This window comes from Calliphora vicina, chromosome 1 (assembly GCF_958450345.1).
Source record: "Calliphora vicina chromosome 1, idCalVici1.1, whole genome shotgun sequence".
NCBI lineage: Eukaryota > Metazoa > Arthropoda > Insecta > Diptera > Calliphoridae > Calliphora > Calliphora vicina.
The window spans coordinates 62,738,307-62,756,559 of record NC_088780.1 but is presented as its reverse complement, the minus strand read 5'-3'; the positions used below and the strand labels follow the sequence as shown (position 1 = coordinate 62,756,559).

Below are 18,253 nucleotides of genomic sequence, written 5' to 3'. Positions count from 1 at the left end.
GCTTCCCATATTCTAATTCCTAATAATAGATAATAGTAAGTTAAATAGATGAAATTTACAATAAGACCTTGACAATGAAGATTGTTGATGACGACCTTGGCAGGGTAGAAAATGCATTCCAATTTGCCAATTGTCTAAAATTTTTAGTATTCAGTGATATTCTTTGAATTATTACAAATAAATTATAATAAAATGAACTTAAGCCTAATTAAAAATTTACTTTCAAATTATATACAGCTGCTGTCAAAATAATAGCACCACTAGTATAGCTGATTTTAAATACGTAACACAATTTTATCTATTCAAAAAGAGGTTTTGTAATTTTATTCAAAATGTAAAAAAATATGTATAAAGAACGATGAAAATAAAAAAAATTCATTTAAATTCAAATTAATACAAAAAATTCAACTTTTTCCAAAAATCTTAAAAAATAATCTGTCAAAATAATAGCACTGCTCATCTTGACCTGAAAGCAAAAATATTAAAATTTTATTAAAATAGTTTACACTGGTTCTAATGTGAGTAGCTATCCTTACGTACTGTTTTTAATATTTAGTTGCATTTCCCTTGTTAGAAATAACTGCTTTGCAGCGCCTTCCCATGGAATTGACCAAGTTCTGGCACCTCTCTAATGAAATGGAATGCCAGGCCTGTTGCACTGTGACCCAAAGATCATTATTGTTAGTCGGTTTCACTTCGGATACCTTCTTCTTAACATCTGCCCACAAATTTTCGATGGGGTTTAAATCAGGCGACTGTGCAGGCCATTCCATCAAAGGGACATTATTGTCCTGAAACCACTTTTTAGCTTTTTTGCTAGTATGTTTTGGGTCATTGTCTTGTTGCATGACCCAAATCAGTGGCATATTTTCAGAAGCATACGGCAGCATTACTTCCTCGAGTATTTTGACGTATTCTGTTGCATCCATGATGGTATTTATACGGTGAATAGGCCCAACACCGTAGTACGAAAAACATCCCCATACCATGATACTGGAACCTCCATGTTTTACAGTCTTTGCGGTAAATTTTGGGTTATATTCCGAATTTGGTGGTCTTCTAACATTGGATCGAGAACCCTTTCCACCAAATAAAACTATTTTTGACTCATCTGTCCACAGAATATTACGCCACTTTTCAATTAGCCACTCTAGGTGGTTTTTAGCAAACTGCAACCGTTTGGACACATGCTTATTTGTCAAAAGAGGGACTTTTCTTGGACTGTGAGCTTTTAGATTATATTCTCTAAGTCTCCTGGATATAGTCTCAGTGCTTATTGGTAGTTCCAATTCCTTTTTCACTTCTACAGCTGACATAAACGGAGTTTTTTTTACTTGCCGTACTATGCGACTGACCATTGCGTGTGGTGTTACTGTTTTTCGTCCACGTGTTTCGGCTTTAAATTGAAAGGTAATTGCATTTCGTATCATTTTATTGGAGCAACCAATAATATTTCGAACTTGGGAGTACGTTTTTCCCTCCGAAATTAATTTTTTAATTAATTCACGTTTTTCACCTGTACAGTGTTTAGCACGACCTATTGTGAACACTAGATCAACAAAATTCATATAAAAATATTATGAATAATACGTATGCCAATAGCTAATTACCGTTTTAAATTGTTTTAGAAAATTATTTGTTAAATTTGTGACCTTTTTCTTTAATTAATATTATTGGTGCTATTATTTTGACAGCTCCCACTGAATGTAATTATACTTTTGAACGCGTTTTAAAATAAACAAGTGTTATTTCGACAAAAAAATTGTTACTTACTGAGAGAGTATACTTCTAGTAACGGGACTGTAAAGTTATGAAGAAAAATATAGAAGCATTGCGACATAATTGAATATTGAAATTAAATACCTACAGTGGTGCTATTATTTTGACAGTAACTGTATATATAAAGTTCGAATAATTACCAAAAATCTATAAATTTTATTTTATTGTTGAATTTTTTTACATTTTGTTTAGTTTTCTCTAATAAACTACAGGATAATACAAAGCTATAGCAATGTTTCTTGTAGGTATATTCTAGAAGATTCTACACATATGCAACCTTTTCAAATAAATTGGATAAAAAAATTTTGTATAAACGAGATACCTAATTTTTGGGTCTTTGTGTGTAAAATAGAAATTTAAAACATAAACTCAACTACACCTCTTCTATAGTAGTCATGTGAGATTTTATTAAAATTCCACTAACGCACAGTGGTCCAAATGCTTAATCTAGCCGGAAAAAAGTCTTAAAAAGCTGTATCGACATGAAACTTTGTACATTTATATATTTCATCAATATAAACAATCTGAGAAAAAAAAAACAATTTTTTTTGGGCATCAATGTGTGTGCTTTTATGTAAATTTTTTCTTTGTGGGTTTGTTTGAAGCCTATAGACGGCAAAACGGCTGGACCGATTTTCCTAAAATTTTCACACCGTCTTTCTGTATGTGTGGAAGGAATTATAGGCTACCTTTCATTAAAAAATTTTAAGTGGGCGAAATGCCACGCCAACCTTAAAAATAAAAATACAGCTCCTTCCTTGTAATGGACATGTCAAACTCTAAATGAAATAAAAATCGTTTAGGCAAAAACTGGCAGCTAATTTTTTAAACATTAAAAAGCTACATATATATCGATGACGACAACATAAAAACTAAAACTTAACTCCGATAAATTACCATTTGAAATTCTAATAGAATATGGACATTGAACAAAAATTGCACATTTAAAACACACATGTACATAATTACAATTTTTTTCTAAATAAAACATATTTTATGAAAAATTTATACAGTAATTTTTACTCTTACTTTTGTTATATTAATTACACCAACAAATTTATTTTTAATTGTTCTTATTATTTTTTGCAGACACATTCACTTGCACTATTAAATGTCACTTGAGATATTAATTTTTTAGCAATGAAACAATTACTTATATTTGAAGCAATATATCAATGCTAGTGTAGATATTTAAAGAAAAAACAAGTAAGAGTGCTATATTCGGCTATGCCGAATCTTATATACCCTTCACCTTTGTTGTGGATGCATTATTATTTGTTATAATAATTAGTATATACATACATATGTATGTACATTGCCCACTTTCATCGTACAGCATCCTAAATTTATCAAGAACACTTTTAAAAATTGTAGAAGTTACAAACGAAACAAAAAACCAAAAAACAAAGCGATAAAACCAACACACATCCAAACATACGTTTTGTTGTATAAAATACAACAACAACGCCAAACGAAACAAAACACCAAAAGAAAAAAAAACAATACGCAAGGCAATGAAACCAACACACATCCAAACATACGTTTTGTTGCTTTTTTGTCAAAACAAAACCAACACAACCACACATACGTTTAGTTGTATAAAAAACAACAACGCCAAAAGAAACAAAACACAAAAAAACAAAAACAAAATACGCAAAGCAATAAAACCAACACACATCCAAACATACGGTTTGTTGCTTTTTTGTCAAAGCATGCAAATTGTGTTTTTTGATGAAATTTTCAGAGGTTGTCTCGGATTTTTGCTCATATCTCCGTTATTTATGGACGGATTTTGCTGATTTTAAATAGCAAAATTCTCGAAAGCATGTCTGACAGAATTGTTGAAGATTTGGATCCCGGAGATATCTGGGGCCTTCAGAAAATTGATTTCAACAGACACAGACAGGCGGACATGGCTTAATCGACTCCGCATCTATAAGGATCCAGAATATATATACTTTATAGGGTCGGAAAATTATATTGTGGAAATTACAAACGGAATGACAAACTTATATATACCCTTCTCACGAAGGTGAAGGGTATAAAAATATGCCGTTATGTAGTATGGACACTTGTCAACATATTACCATACAAATAAATAGCTTTTGAAATATTTATAAAAATGACTTTATTCCGGCTAGATTGGGATTTTGGACCACAGTGTATTGGTTTAGAAGTAACATATTAATATTCAGTTTTTTTTTTCTTTTCCCCCCAAACAATATTCTTCTGTGAAATTTCCTAATGGTTTCTGTCCATTACACAGTAGGTATTTTGACCTACTTTTTAGGCCATAATTAATTTTAGCCAAAGTTATGGGCCGATATGGCTGAAATTTGGAATTTAGGAGTTTTTCATGGGTACGTACAGCTGGGTTTTTTGATTTTTGTAATAGTGAATATTTTTAGGGTTGCCACTATATGAAAAAGAGTAAAAAAAACTGAATATCTCGAAAACTAACAGAAATTTATGGCGTATAAGCCTTTCAGACAAAATCTTTCTTGAAAAAGTCGTTAATTTTCCGTGAGCCTTGCTTGTGGCGCCTTAACGATCAATTTTTACAAAAAATTTGTATATTTTGCTTTAACGGAGCTAAATCTTGTTTTGAAACATTATTTAAATAAATTACACTGATAATAAAATTGTAGACATCATAGATTTTTTTCTTACATATTATTTTTTTCACATTAGAAAGTTCGCTATAGTTTAAGCTGAGGCTGTCTGAATGAAAATGATATTAATCAAAAACCGAAACGAAAAATAACATAAAATAAATTCAGAATTCCTTTATTAACACTTTTCATTTTTTGGGGAAAAAAGTACTTTAATTCTTTTTAACCCTTTCAGACATTAATTAGAACTAGGATCGCCTGGTGGTCAAAATTCGACCACTAATAACGAAATTACATTTGAGTATACGCAAAAATATTTTTCAGATGTGCATAAACATGTTGTTGTTTTTTAAGCAAGTTCAAAACGCTTTTTAAGACTTTTATGTGGAGAATTTAAAAAAAAAAATATATTGGGCACTATAGTGGTTCAATTTTTTTGACTACTAAGCGTATAGCTAATTACTAATCTACGGAAAATTCTAAGAACTTTTCCAGAAGAAACCATGGTTCTAAAATCAAAATCGAGAAGATTTGGAGCTCAAGACCTCTTTTGCTAGGAGACCTCGGGTATGTTCAATTTTAAAAATAATAATATTTCTTCGTTTGTGTTCCGATTTCAAAAAATTACATATATATAGAATCTTCTCGTCGATTACTACATATAACATCTGAGATGAAAACAAAGTAACAAACACATGATCATTATAAGACAACACACAAGTATGCTTATAGTGTATGTGTATCAAAGTAACGTCAGCAGAATTTGCTTGCCCTATCACGCGTGCTAGGGAATTATGATATTGAGCGACACTGCTTTAAAAGGAAAAACCCAAATGTCCAATATATTGGACAAAATGTCTGAAAGGGTTAAGTTATCTAAAAAAATTCTAAGAGGATGTGTAATGAATTTGTACTTTTTGAAAAGCTAACTTTACATCAAATATTTTAAATGAAAAAAAATATAATTTTTGATACCGAGGGGACCAGGTCCATTCAAAAAATTGTTTATGTAAAATTCAACTTTAGAGCAAAAATTCTCAAATCGCATAGTCGATATCAAATTATAATAATCTATTTTAGATGGCCCAATATGTTCTTAATTATTTTGTAAAGGTTCCAATAACCCATTTTTGGAATTTTCAATACTTTTTTGAGAATTGCGGGATTACAAATTTCAAAATTTGTTTTCATTTTTCCATTTTTAATAAAAAATCAATATAAGTGTAAAATTATATTACAAAATATTCATAAATAAAAATTTTATTTCAATTTGAAAAATTTGTATCTATGCCAAAACTCATTAAAAAGCATTTTTTGTTATATTTTTAAAAAAAGTATTCCATGAATTTGTTAATTGTCAAAAGTTATATACATTATTGGAAAGTAGACAAAATCCTGTCCATTGATATATAACATGTCTACCTTATGTTTTTTACGTGGCAAATTAATTAGGGAAAACCTAACAACTCGCTGAGAATTTACCTAGCACTGTTATTTACATTCATAAAAATGTTATGTAGGCAACATGCTTTTTTATGAATTTCTATGTTAGGTAAATTATCTGCGATTTGTTAAGTTTTCCCTAATTAATTTCTACCTTATATTTTTTACGTGGCAAATTAATTAGGGAAAACTTAATAACTCGCAGATAATTTACCTAACATAGAAATTCATAAAAAAGCATGTTGCCTACATAACATTTTTATGAATGTAAATAACATTTGTAATCAGGAATCCCGCAATTCTCAAAAAAGTATTGAAAATTCCAAAAATGGGATTTTTTCATTTTTTGGCTATCGGAACCCTTTACAAAATAATTAAGAACATATTGGGCCATCTAAAATAGATTATTATAATTTGATATCGACTATGCGATTTGAGAATTTTTGCTCTAAAGTTGAATTTTACATGAAAAATAGACATTTTTTGAATGGACCTGGTCCCCTCGGAATCAAAAATTATATATTTTTTTTTCATTTAAAATATTTGATGTAATGTTAGCTTTTCAAAAAGTACAAATTCATTATACATCCTCTTAGTCTGCTTTTACACAGGGCAATTTTTCTTGCGCAAGTCTAGAGTTTATAGGAGAGAGAGGCAAGAAGAAAGAAGAGGGGTACACACTTGCTTGTACTGGCAAGTCTCTTCAAATTTCTTTTGTTTTCTCATTTTCAATATGGCGTCTATTAGGTTTTGCCATACAAAATTGCTCACAGACTTGCTGTGTGTAAACAGACGAGCAAGTTTAAAAGGGAATCGACGAGACTTGCTTCAAGTAAACTTGCCCTGTGTAAAAGCAGACTTAGAAATTTTTTAGATAACTTAAAAAGAATTAAAGTACTTTTTTCCCCAAAACGGGGTCCCTTCGACTCTACTTGATTGTTCGCACGTAGTGAACTACCACGTAAACCAAACTTTTTCCCCCAAAAAATAGCGAAAAATCGCGTTTTTTTATTTTTTTTAAATTCAAATGCATGTAACTTTGGACTCAGTCGTGATTTTTAACCAATTCTTTCTTTATTTGATATATACGTCTGTTGTCAATCTGGAGTAGAGTGGGTAAAAATGTTGAAAATTTAATTTTCAAATGCGAATATCTCGTAAGCGATAAAAGATAATTGATAGCTACGACGAGGTTTTATGTAGTGCTCGATGAGAAGATTCTATATATGTAAGTTTTTTGAAATCCGAACACAAACGAAGAAATAGGATAATTTTTAAAATTTAACATACCCGAGGTGTCCTACTTTAGGGACCCCTGGTCCAGCTAGTGGTGTGGTCATGAGGTCCAAATTCAAAACTTAAACTCGACAAAACTTCCACTTTGCGCATGTGAAATTTCATTCAAATTGAACTAAGGGTTTAGAAGTTACAGATTTATTTCCATCTTTTTTTTTCTCATACCACTGTGCAACATTATCAAAAGCTTATGCGAAGTTAATCAATATTCCACATGAAATACAGTGACTCACAGCTTATTTGATGCAGGTAAAATTATTTTAGAAAATCGAAAATTAGTCGAATGTTCATTCAATTTATCAAACAAATTTTATATAAAATGTAATGATATACAGTTTGTCAAAAAAATTTTTGCACATAGAGAAAAAATAACAAAATTTCAAAGAAAACATTGATTACTAATATTTTTATTTTTTATTTTTCATTTTATTCATTGTAATATATAAAGCCATTTAGACCAATTTAAATATACATATATTACAAAGCTGTAATCCTGAATTAATAATACATTATACACATAACTATATTTATATATTATGTAATAAAAAAAATCCATAATAAATATATCAACATACTTTTTATATTATCAAATCGATGGTTCCCAAACCAAAAAAATACATATAACATTGAAAACATAGAAATTGAATTCGATCCCAGCATATAAATAATCAACTTCTTTATTATTTTCAACACACTTTTTATAAACATATCGCACTCGTTCGACAATACTGTATTAACTCAAAATTTTAAAATGTTCAGTAGAGGACAAAAACTACATTTTAAGAGAATTTGAAAATCCGAATACATCATATTAAGCAAACTCCATTTGAAAATATATTTAAAATGTTTTTCTTTAAAAGTTTTGCAATTATTGCAAAATAAATCTATTTTTTGAGTTAATACCATTTTTCTGAAACTTATCGATATTTTTTATATTATTTTATCAACAAAACAGTATCAACTCAAAATACAACCAAATTTAAATAACACAATTTGATTATTTTTAACTTGAACAAAGACTCAATTCAAAATAGTACATTTTTTATGATAATATACGAAGTATTTCTATTTACATTTTTTTATTAACTTAAAATAATACCTTTTTGTTGATACAAGTTAGTCACTAATTATCACGAAAATGGTCTCAAATGTGGTTTTCGAGATGAAAGAGTAATCGGAATACGTTGAAATTTTTACAGTGGATAGATATTGATGTTGTTAGTTGATTTCTTGCAAAAAGTGAATTTTTAAAAAATTTGAGTTAATACAGTATTGTTGAACGAGTGCGATATGTTTATTAATACAATAGATAACAAAAAAATCAATTTCAATAAAACCATTCATTATTATAATAAAAAAGGACAAAAAAATCAATTTTTATACTAAGGGTCCTCATGTAAACGCTTAAAAGCCTCGCAAACTGTGCAATCTGTGCATTTTTACACTCTCGCAAATGAAATGTCAAAAAATGTATGGAAATTCATTTGCACAACTCCGATAAGTTTGCGCGACAATTTAGACTCGCAAACTTGAATTTATTGTGCATTTGATGAATCAGCTGCTTTTGTTTACTTTTATTTATAAGAAATAAAAATCAAATAAAATATAAAAATTTTGTGCATGTGAAAATTGTGTAACTTTGGAACAGAATGATTGTATTAAATGACATTGTGTATGAAAACATTAACCAACAGCTAGAACATAAATCAAGTCCTCCAAACTATGTATACCACCGTTTGTTCCAAAGATTTAACTTTCATTCAACATTTTAAAATTAAAATTTATACAATTTGAAAAAAATGTATTTTTATTTGACAAATATAAATTTTCTGTATAAACTTGCACAAAATTGAAAAGGTGGGTTCATGAAACATGTCGCGCAAATTTGCCCATTTGCACAAATGGGAAACTTAAGCGTTTAAATGAGTACCCTTACTGTCAAATAAATGTTTGCACATTCGATAAAATATTAAGTTTGTGATACATTTTCAGGGTTTTAGCTGCTAATATATTGTGTGTCCAAGTTGAGCATCAATTACGGCTGCCCATTGAGTTAATTAGCTTAGGGATATCATATTCCAAGGGTATTTTGTCCCACTCTTCTTTAATTTATTCGTTTTGATTCTTTGGCGATATTTTTCCCACTTTTTTCTTTAAATGTACCCACAAATTTTCGACATGGTTAATATCAGGACTTCGGGCAGGGGCATCAATAACTTTTGTGCAGTTATATAGTAACCACGACCAAATAAATAAGAGTTATGTTTGGGATCATTGTCTTGGTAATATTTGTATTAAAACTTGTTTGAATTTACCGGGTCAACAAAACCGAATTTCAGAATGATAGCGGTTAAATCGGTTTTTAAAACATCAAGATAAACTTATTTCGTCAATATTTTATCCAAAATCCTGATTACCCCTACTCCCTTACTGGATATACAACCCGATACCATAACTGAAAGCTTTCCAAACTTAACTGTAGGAATTAAATTTTTGTTTTCTAGAGCTGTCAGAGATTTTCGCCTAACTTTTTGGATTCCATCATGACAGTACATTATTTTTGTCTCATCTGAAAAAAATTAGTCGTCCCAGCACTCTGGAGGGAGTGAAATGTGCTCTATAGAAAATCTTAATCGTTTCTCAATATTTTTATTTATTTAGAGCTGGGGTTTTTTCCTAGCCATTCCTGAGGAATATTTGTGTTTTAGTAGCACATTTCGGAGTGTTTCATGTGATACTCTTAGCCCATAATCATTTTCCACTTGCAGATTTTCCTTTATAATAATTAAAATACAAAAAGTATAATCTTTTTCGAAATGCGAATTCCTGCCATTATTTTTATTTAAATATAAAGTCACTTGTAGAAAACTATTTTTTAACTAAACGCTATGCAACCTCTTCCAAATGCAATAACACTCATAAAAAGGCCTATTTGCACAAAATTCGAGTATATTTAACCAATTTTTTGTTTTCTTCACTCAGTATGCAAAGATTTTTTTGACACCATTCATATTGAAAAAACATATATTTTTGTTGTTGGTGCTGTAATGCGTTTGTCAATTTTAAATGTGTTGGTGGAGTCAGATAGTCGTAAGAGGTCCAATAACGGAAAATGTGAAAAAAAAAACAAAAATGTAATGAATTTATTCTTGGAATTCTTAAATGAAAATAAAATTTAAAAAATTTGTTTACTGTGCAAAGATATTTTTGACAAACTGTATGTCCTGTTATAATGCTGAGGAAGAAAAAATAACAAAAACCAATCTAATTGAAGAAATATTCATGAAAAAAAGAATTTTCTAATTTTTAAAGAATTTTTATAAAAATAAGTTGAAAAGATTTTAATTTTTAAAATAGGAAAACAAACTTCACTTGAGAAAAGAAAAAACGCTATTCGTCATTTGAAGCAATTAGTTCCTCAACTGTCCAGCACATTATAGAAAGGTTTCGCCACGAAAATAGAATAGACGATAAGGGTAGATCTGCGCCAAATAAAATATTTAATAATGCAGATGAGAGATAAGTGCTCCAAAGTTGAAGAATGAGGTTGAAAAATATTTAGGTTTGACGGGTTCTGCAATCTAATTGAAGAAATATTAATGAAAAAAATAATTTTCTCCTTAAAATATGCTCACAGCTTAAATGATGAAGTGTATTTTATACTTTCTCTGATAATGAAATACCGTTGCAATGCATTTTTTTCTGTTTGGGCGCTAAGAAGGTAATTTTTAAAGAATTTTTATAAAAATAAGTTGAAAAGATTTTAATTTTTAAAATAGGAAAACAAACTTTGTTTTTTACAAAAACCAAATATGCAGTTAGTTGCTTTGATTTATGCTTAATCAAACGTCATTAACAAAAACATTATAATTGTTAGTGCAAAAAATTATTTTTGGCCAGATATTGGGTCAAATTACCTACTGTACATCATCAGATGATGACTCAAGTTAAACATACGTTAGAACACTTTCACATTTAATTATTGCATTTATTGATACACTTACATATATCATCACCAGGGAAACCGGAAATATGCTCTAAAAAAAGTGTTTTAAGCGCTTTAAATATGCAGTAAAAACTTGAAAATATGCTCTTAAAATTTAAAAAATATGCTCTTAAAAAAACAAACTTTTACATAATTTTTAACCAAACAATATACTTTTATTTAAAAAATAAACAAAAATAACATGAACTAAAACAAGTCTAACAAAAATATAATAAAACATACATCAAGTAAATGAGTAAAAATATTTTTCTTTTAAAATATCAATAATTTATATTCGTGAGTGATTTTCGGAAGTGGGCCTTATATGGGAGCTATGACCAATTATGGTCCGATCACCATGAAATTAGGTCGTGTGATTTATGTCTATATGTAAGTTATTTATGTTGAATTTTGTGTATATACAAACATTTTTAAGAGATTTATGCATGTTAAAGTGATTTTCGGAAGCGGGTCTATATGGGAGCTATGACTAATTATGGACCGATCGTAACAAAATTTGGTGACATGAATTTTGTACATATAAAACTTATTTGGAGCGAAATTTGTGTAGAAACATAGATAAATTAAACATTTATGACCGATAAAGTCCAATTTCGAGTAGACATTTGTATGAGAGCTAGGTGAAATAATGGACCGATTTTAGCCAGTTTCAATGGGCTTGGTCCTTGGGAAGAAAAAGTAATATGTACCAAACATGATCGAAATATCTTCAAAATTGCGACCTATACTCTGCGCACAAGGCACAAAGTATACAGAGGCGTCACGAGACAGAAAATAATATAGTTCTATATTTGTTTCATTTTTAGTAACTGCCCTTTTCATTTTGTTTTAGTCTTAATTTTCTGCCGCAATAATTCAATTTCTTTCCGATTTAGTTTGATGCAATCATTTATTTTTGTAATATTTCACTTTTAATTGCCATTGTACATGTGGAGTTTTAGTTTGTAAATGTAAAAAACAACCAAGAATTTTGTTTCATTTAAATTTACACGTATACAATACACACATTTTTATAATTTTCCATTTTAAAAAATTTTGTGCCACAGACTACGAAAAAATTGTCTTACAAATTTATTTGTTAGTTTTGTTCACATTTCTTTGTCTACCAAATTCGTGTTGTATATAGCGTTTTGCTTTAACACATCACTGATATTGTAGTACAAAATATATTGCTATCTCTTTTTATGAGAACTGCCCTAACATCTGATTTGGCGTTTTTTAAACGTCAAATTTGACACTTCTGTATATTCTGTGGCACAAGGTTTACATGGACAGCCAGCCAACCAGACGGACATCGTTTAATCGTCTCAGAAAGTGATTCTAAGTCGCTCGGTATACTTTAAGGTGGGTGTTAGACTAATATTTTTGGGCGTTACAAACATCTGCACAAATGCATAATACCCTCCCCACTATGGTGGTGTAGGGTATAACAATAGGAACTTAAGCTATGAAAAGGCCTCGAAAGGTATTTTTTGATGATATTTTATATAAATATAAAGTCACATCTTCAATTAAGGTTACTATTGCAATAAATTACAAAATATTGACTTAAATTTTCAAATAAAAATCGCTGTCTATTGGATCTGAAAACATTATTATACATAGAAAATGTTCTTTCGACATCAACTGATGTTACAGGAGGAAATTTAAAAGACAATATTTTTTTAACACTTAGAACGGTTAAGTTTGAATTAGAACTAAAATTTGATATTTAGATGGCGCTATTATGAAAATAGTGCTTATTTTATATTAAAAATAAGCCATCTATTTTTCAATTTTGAATTTTAAACAAAGGAAGTAAAAACCTGTAATACAACAGCGAAAAATAAGTAAGACAAAATTTGTTTTTAATAAAGTCAAAATATGCTATTAAACAGTAAAATATGCTCTAAAAACGCAAAAATATGACATAAATATGCTATTAAAATAAATATATGCAAAAATATGCATTTAAGGGTAAAATATGCAAAAATATGCACTAACAAATCGATGCCAAAATTCTTAAATAGTTCTGAAACGTGTAAATATCTTATCCATGTGCTCATTAGACTCACCAGAAAAAACATGCATTTGCATATTTTGGTTTCCCTGATCATCACTAAATTAAAAATGTGAATTAATTTTGTAACGTTCCAAAATAATCAATTCCAACAGAAGATAATGGTCTTTGACAATACGAAAGTCGAGCACTTGATTTCCGGCACTATTGGTATAGCTTTAAAGTTTTTGCAATGTCGACATTTATATATTTATAATTCTGCCCTTAAGCGTGGTATGTTTTCGTTTTCGGATTGAGTTAAGCAGTAATCGCACAGATTTCATGTTGAACATGATGGTAACGTCCATGACAATGTTGAAGAATCAACTGAGTTTCGTACAGTCCATGGGGTTTATAGGTCGCTTAATTTCTTTACTAATTTTATTTCATAATTTGTTATGTTATACCATCTATCTATTTTTGAAACACATAATCAGTTAAATATGTAGCTGAATTTTCAGATAAACACCAAATGTAGATAGAAATTCAAATGTATAAAAAATAGACATTAATGTATGAAGTAGATCAGTTTTAGTGTATTTTTTACAATTAAATAATATTCTATCTAATCGATTTAGTTTTAGTAAAAAAATAAACTCATCAGATTCAGTTAACCACCAAATCCCAAGCACTTTTTCAGTTGATAACTCGATATTGAATTTGTTTGTTTACGGTCTCTTTTTCAGATAAGTTAAATTTTAGTTCAAAGCATTTCAATCAATTTAACCATTGTTTTTAACAATGATTGATTCAGCTTTGAATTAGCTTGGCGTTTATATAAGTATTTATATATTTATAACTCTTCTATTTTAAGGTTTCTGGACGAATGTATCCAATAGATATTGACTATGCTGAAGATGCTAAAATTGATTTGTCTGCCGAACATAATGTCAAGTCAAAATTGTCGCAACCTGTCCAAGATATTATTAAACTAATGTTCGATATTGAATCTATGAAAAGAACAATGATGGAATTTGATTTGGATATGGAAAAAATGCCATTAGGCAAATTGAGTCAGAAGCAAATACAGACAGCCTATAAAGTTTTAACTGAAGTTTATGACCTCATTCAAGGAGGTGGTTCCAACGCAAAGTTTATTGATGTTACTAATCGGTTTTATACTTTAATACCTCACAATTTCGGCACTGAAAATCCACCATTGCTTGATACAAACGAGCAGGTTGAAAAACTTCGTCAAATGCTGGACTCTCTTTTAGAAATTGAGTGTGCTTACAGCCTACTGCAAACTGAGGGTTCCAAGGAAGATGTAAATCCGATCGACAAGCACTACGAACAATTAAAGACCAAACTGGAACCGATAGATCGAAACAGCGAAGAATTTTCTCTACTTCAGAAATATGTGCAAAACACTCATGCCGAAACACACAAAATGTACGAATTGGAGGTTGTGGATATTTTCAAAGTGGCCCGTCAAGGAGAAGCTCGTCGTTACAAACCATTCAAAAAATTACACAACCGTCGTTTGCTTTGGCACGGTTCCCGTCTTACCAACTTTGCTGGTATTTTATCTCATGGTCTTAAAATAGCTCCACCGGAGGCACCCGTGACTGGTTACATGTTCGGTAAAGGTATTTATTTTGCAGACATGGTATCAAAGTCTGCAAATTACTGTTGCACAAGCAGACAGAATTCCACTGGACTTATGTTATTATCGGAGGTTGCACTTGGCGATATGATGGAATGTACTACCGCCAAATATGTTACTAAATTACCAAAAGAGAAGCACAGTTGCTTTGGCCATGGACGTACAATGCCAGATCCTAGCGAATCTATCATTCGTGAAGATGGCGTGGAGATACCTTTAGGTAAACCCATTTCCAATGATAATCTTAAATCATCTCTATTGTACAATGAATTTATTGTGTATGATATTGCTCAGGTTAACATTCAATACATGTTCCGTATGAATTTTAAATATAATTATAATTAAAGAATGTATCAATTATTAAACATTTACTGAATATTATTATATTACTACTTTATCTAAATCTGAATTTGTTTGTTTACTTATTAGTATTATAATACTACTACTACTATATCGTCGCTACTAATACAAAAGGTGCAATGTGTAATTTTTAAAAATTCTTGTTTAAACCGTTTTCGAATCCCTCTATAAGTTAAGGAATTTGCAAAAAAACTATATGTAAATCATATAGAAAAAAAATCAAAAAGAGTTTAATTCATTTGAATTGAATTTCAATAAAATCGCATCTTGTTCCAGTTATTTCAACAAACAGATATCTAGCAAAATATTTTATCATAAAATGTGTAATAATTGATTAGTGTACGCAGTAGAATAATGGATGTGCAGTTATCGCTTTAATTACTTTATTCTTTCCCAATATAAATTGATTGAAATGTGAGATTATCAGTATGAATTTGAAAAAAGGTTAAGGGTTTGCTAAAAAATAAAGTTACTGTATGAAATTAAGCTAAGAGAATTTTTATGGAAGACACTTTTGAGTGATATATCAAATAAAAGAAAATTAACACTATTTATGCTCTCCTGAAAAGTTCTCAAAAAACACACAACTGTTTTTGTATGCGCAGCGACGATATAAATCTGAATTTGTTTATTTACATAATATACCTATACAGTGAACTCGCGAAAACGACTCGGAAATGAGAACTCTTTTATTTTTACAATTATCACTCTAAACAACGTGAACATCATTTTCTGAGCTTTTTCGTTTTATTTATTGCATTCTTTTTAATTTGCATTTAGATACATATACAGCATTAGAATACATATTTTATGTTTACGTTAGAGTGCTTTCACTCCCTTGGTAAAAATTAGTTCACGTTTTCGCGAGTTCACTGTATATATACAGTGAGCCTCAAAAGTGAGTATACACTATAGTGTGAGTATATAATGATTTTCATGATCTTAAAAAAATCAAAAAATTCGCTGGTGTTTACACACTTTTGAGGCTGTGTGTATATAAATAATTCCCACTTTGTAAGTAAGTTTCGTATTGAAAATGTACGTATTGTTTCGTTTGGCCAATAAATATATATTAATAAAAATCATCTCAATCTACGATCTTTCCTTATTAAATATCACTCGGTAAGTTTTCTGGAATGGGGTTTAACGTCCTGTATTTGTAGGTTGTTTGACTCGCTAACAGCTAAATTTAATGATTGAAGTTTCCAGGGGCTTAAAAATACATTCAAGTTAAATCAGGCGCGGATCCAACAAAAGAATTTGGCTGGATTCGCGCCTGATTTGTTTTTAGAAACTAATGATAAGATCAAAACAAAGTTTATTGAAATAAAATTTGTATTCGATTTTATTTCATATTTATTAATACACTAGCTGATCCGGCAAACGTTGTTCTGCCATACAAATTATTTCTAGTGAATATTCTAGGTTGTTAAATAAAAAATAACGAATGTAATTTGGCATTATGAGTATTTTTGATGCCAAATGAAGAGAAATACAAAAGAAAAAGAAATGGATAGAGACATTCTAATATCCTAGCGCACTATAGTTCAAAGTATCACTTTTCCCGTGCGAAATTCAAATTTCGAAGTTGTTATTATTCATTATTTTTTGTTGTCAACCTGTTACTAAAACTCCAATGCAATCAAATTCGCAATTGGTTTTTGTAAAATACAAAATACTGCTTGACAGCACGCCTTCAAAGTCAAAGTTTCGATACATTTTTAAAAATTTGTGAATAGTATCAATATTATATTGTAACTTTTAACCGTTAATTGTGGAAAGTGTGTGAATAATTCAAACAATGTTTAAAATGAAAAAAATAAAATGAATAATTTAAATAATGTTTAAAATGGAAAACAACGAGACGTCTAAGTACTTAATTTTTCTTTCCTAAATATTTGAAAACTATTTCCCTTTATATTAAAAATTAAAATTTTTAAACATAACCTTAAAGTAATTTCTTTTAATTACAAAACTTTAACTTTATAGAAGCTTTTAAAAAAATGTTAACGTTTGTTAAACTTGAAAATAATTTTTTTTTAGTTTTTTAATAAAAATAGCTGATGGCAAAGCAAAACGCAAAAAGCCAGGGTATCCCACACAAAGGAAAAAAAAACACGGGAAAACGTTGGGCATTGAAAAATGCCTACTTCTAGTATAACGCTGTTAGTGACTAACGGTTGATTATTTCCTAAAACTTAAAAACGATCTCGTATGTTAGCTTCCTTAATGAAACTAATTAACTGAGAGTATATACCGATGTCATGAGAATTTAATAAGTCAAAAAGATTAGTAAATTTACGAAATAATTGGTGTTTAATTCTAATATCATTGAATTCAGAAAAAGATAAGATGCTCAGAATTGTCGATCATGTTACAAAAATCACAAACATCAGACGATCTCTTACGTATCATGTGAAGGTAAACGCCACTATAACAGTGGTCACATAAGAGCCTATTAATAATCTTGATGTCAATTGGATCCCAACCAACACCCCTGTGCCAAGGTCTTGCAGGTATTTCATTGAAAAGAGAGAAGAAGAATCGTCCAGACACTTGAGATCTGGTCCTGTAAAAATCTAGCCACTCTTGATTAAGAGAATTCCTTATCCTCACAAGAGCATCCCCATACGGAAGTCTTACCTCTAAGGGAGCGCCAAGAGAAACGGCCTGTTTGGCCAGGTAATCTACCCTCTCATTGAACCAAACTCCAACATGGGCAGGAACCCATACTATATGTACCTCAAGGATATGAGAATCAACTATAGAATTAATAATATCCGATACTATAAAGTTCCTCGAACTAGCACGTCCCAACAAAATACACGCATTTCTACTATCAGTGTAAATAACAAGACGCGAGTTATTATCCTCAATGGCTATATCAACAGCCCTTTTAATGGCAATTAATTCTCCAGACAGTGATGAAAGTCTCTCACGTGAACTGTACAAAAAGAAACGTCCAGTGAGAAGATTAAAAACAGCACATCCAGTGCCATTGTTCATAATCGAGGAGTCAGTAGCAACCAAAGTAAAATTCCTCATTTTATAGAAATCAACCGACGAACGATAGTGAGCTCCAAGGACCTCCTTCGACATACCTCTGTTCCTGT

At 30.0% G+C, this 18,253-nt stretch overlaps 1 protein-coding gene across 1 annotated transcript in view; it reads left to right on the top strand.

The window, feature by feature from the left end:
* The window catches only part of Parp (Poly-(ADP-ribose) polymerase), a 73,116-nt gene extending 56,891 nt beyond the window's left edge, over positions 1-16,225 (top strand). The window contains exon 7 of the mRNA XM_065514866.1: positions 13,989-16,225. Coding sequence (XP_065370938.1) covers positions 13,989-15,125 — 1,137 coding nt within the window. The 3' untranslated portion in view covers positions 15,126-16,225. The remainder of the gene's footprint in view (positions 1-13,988) is intronic.
* Positions 16,226-18,253: the final 2,028 nt, after the last annotated feature.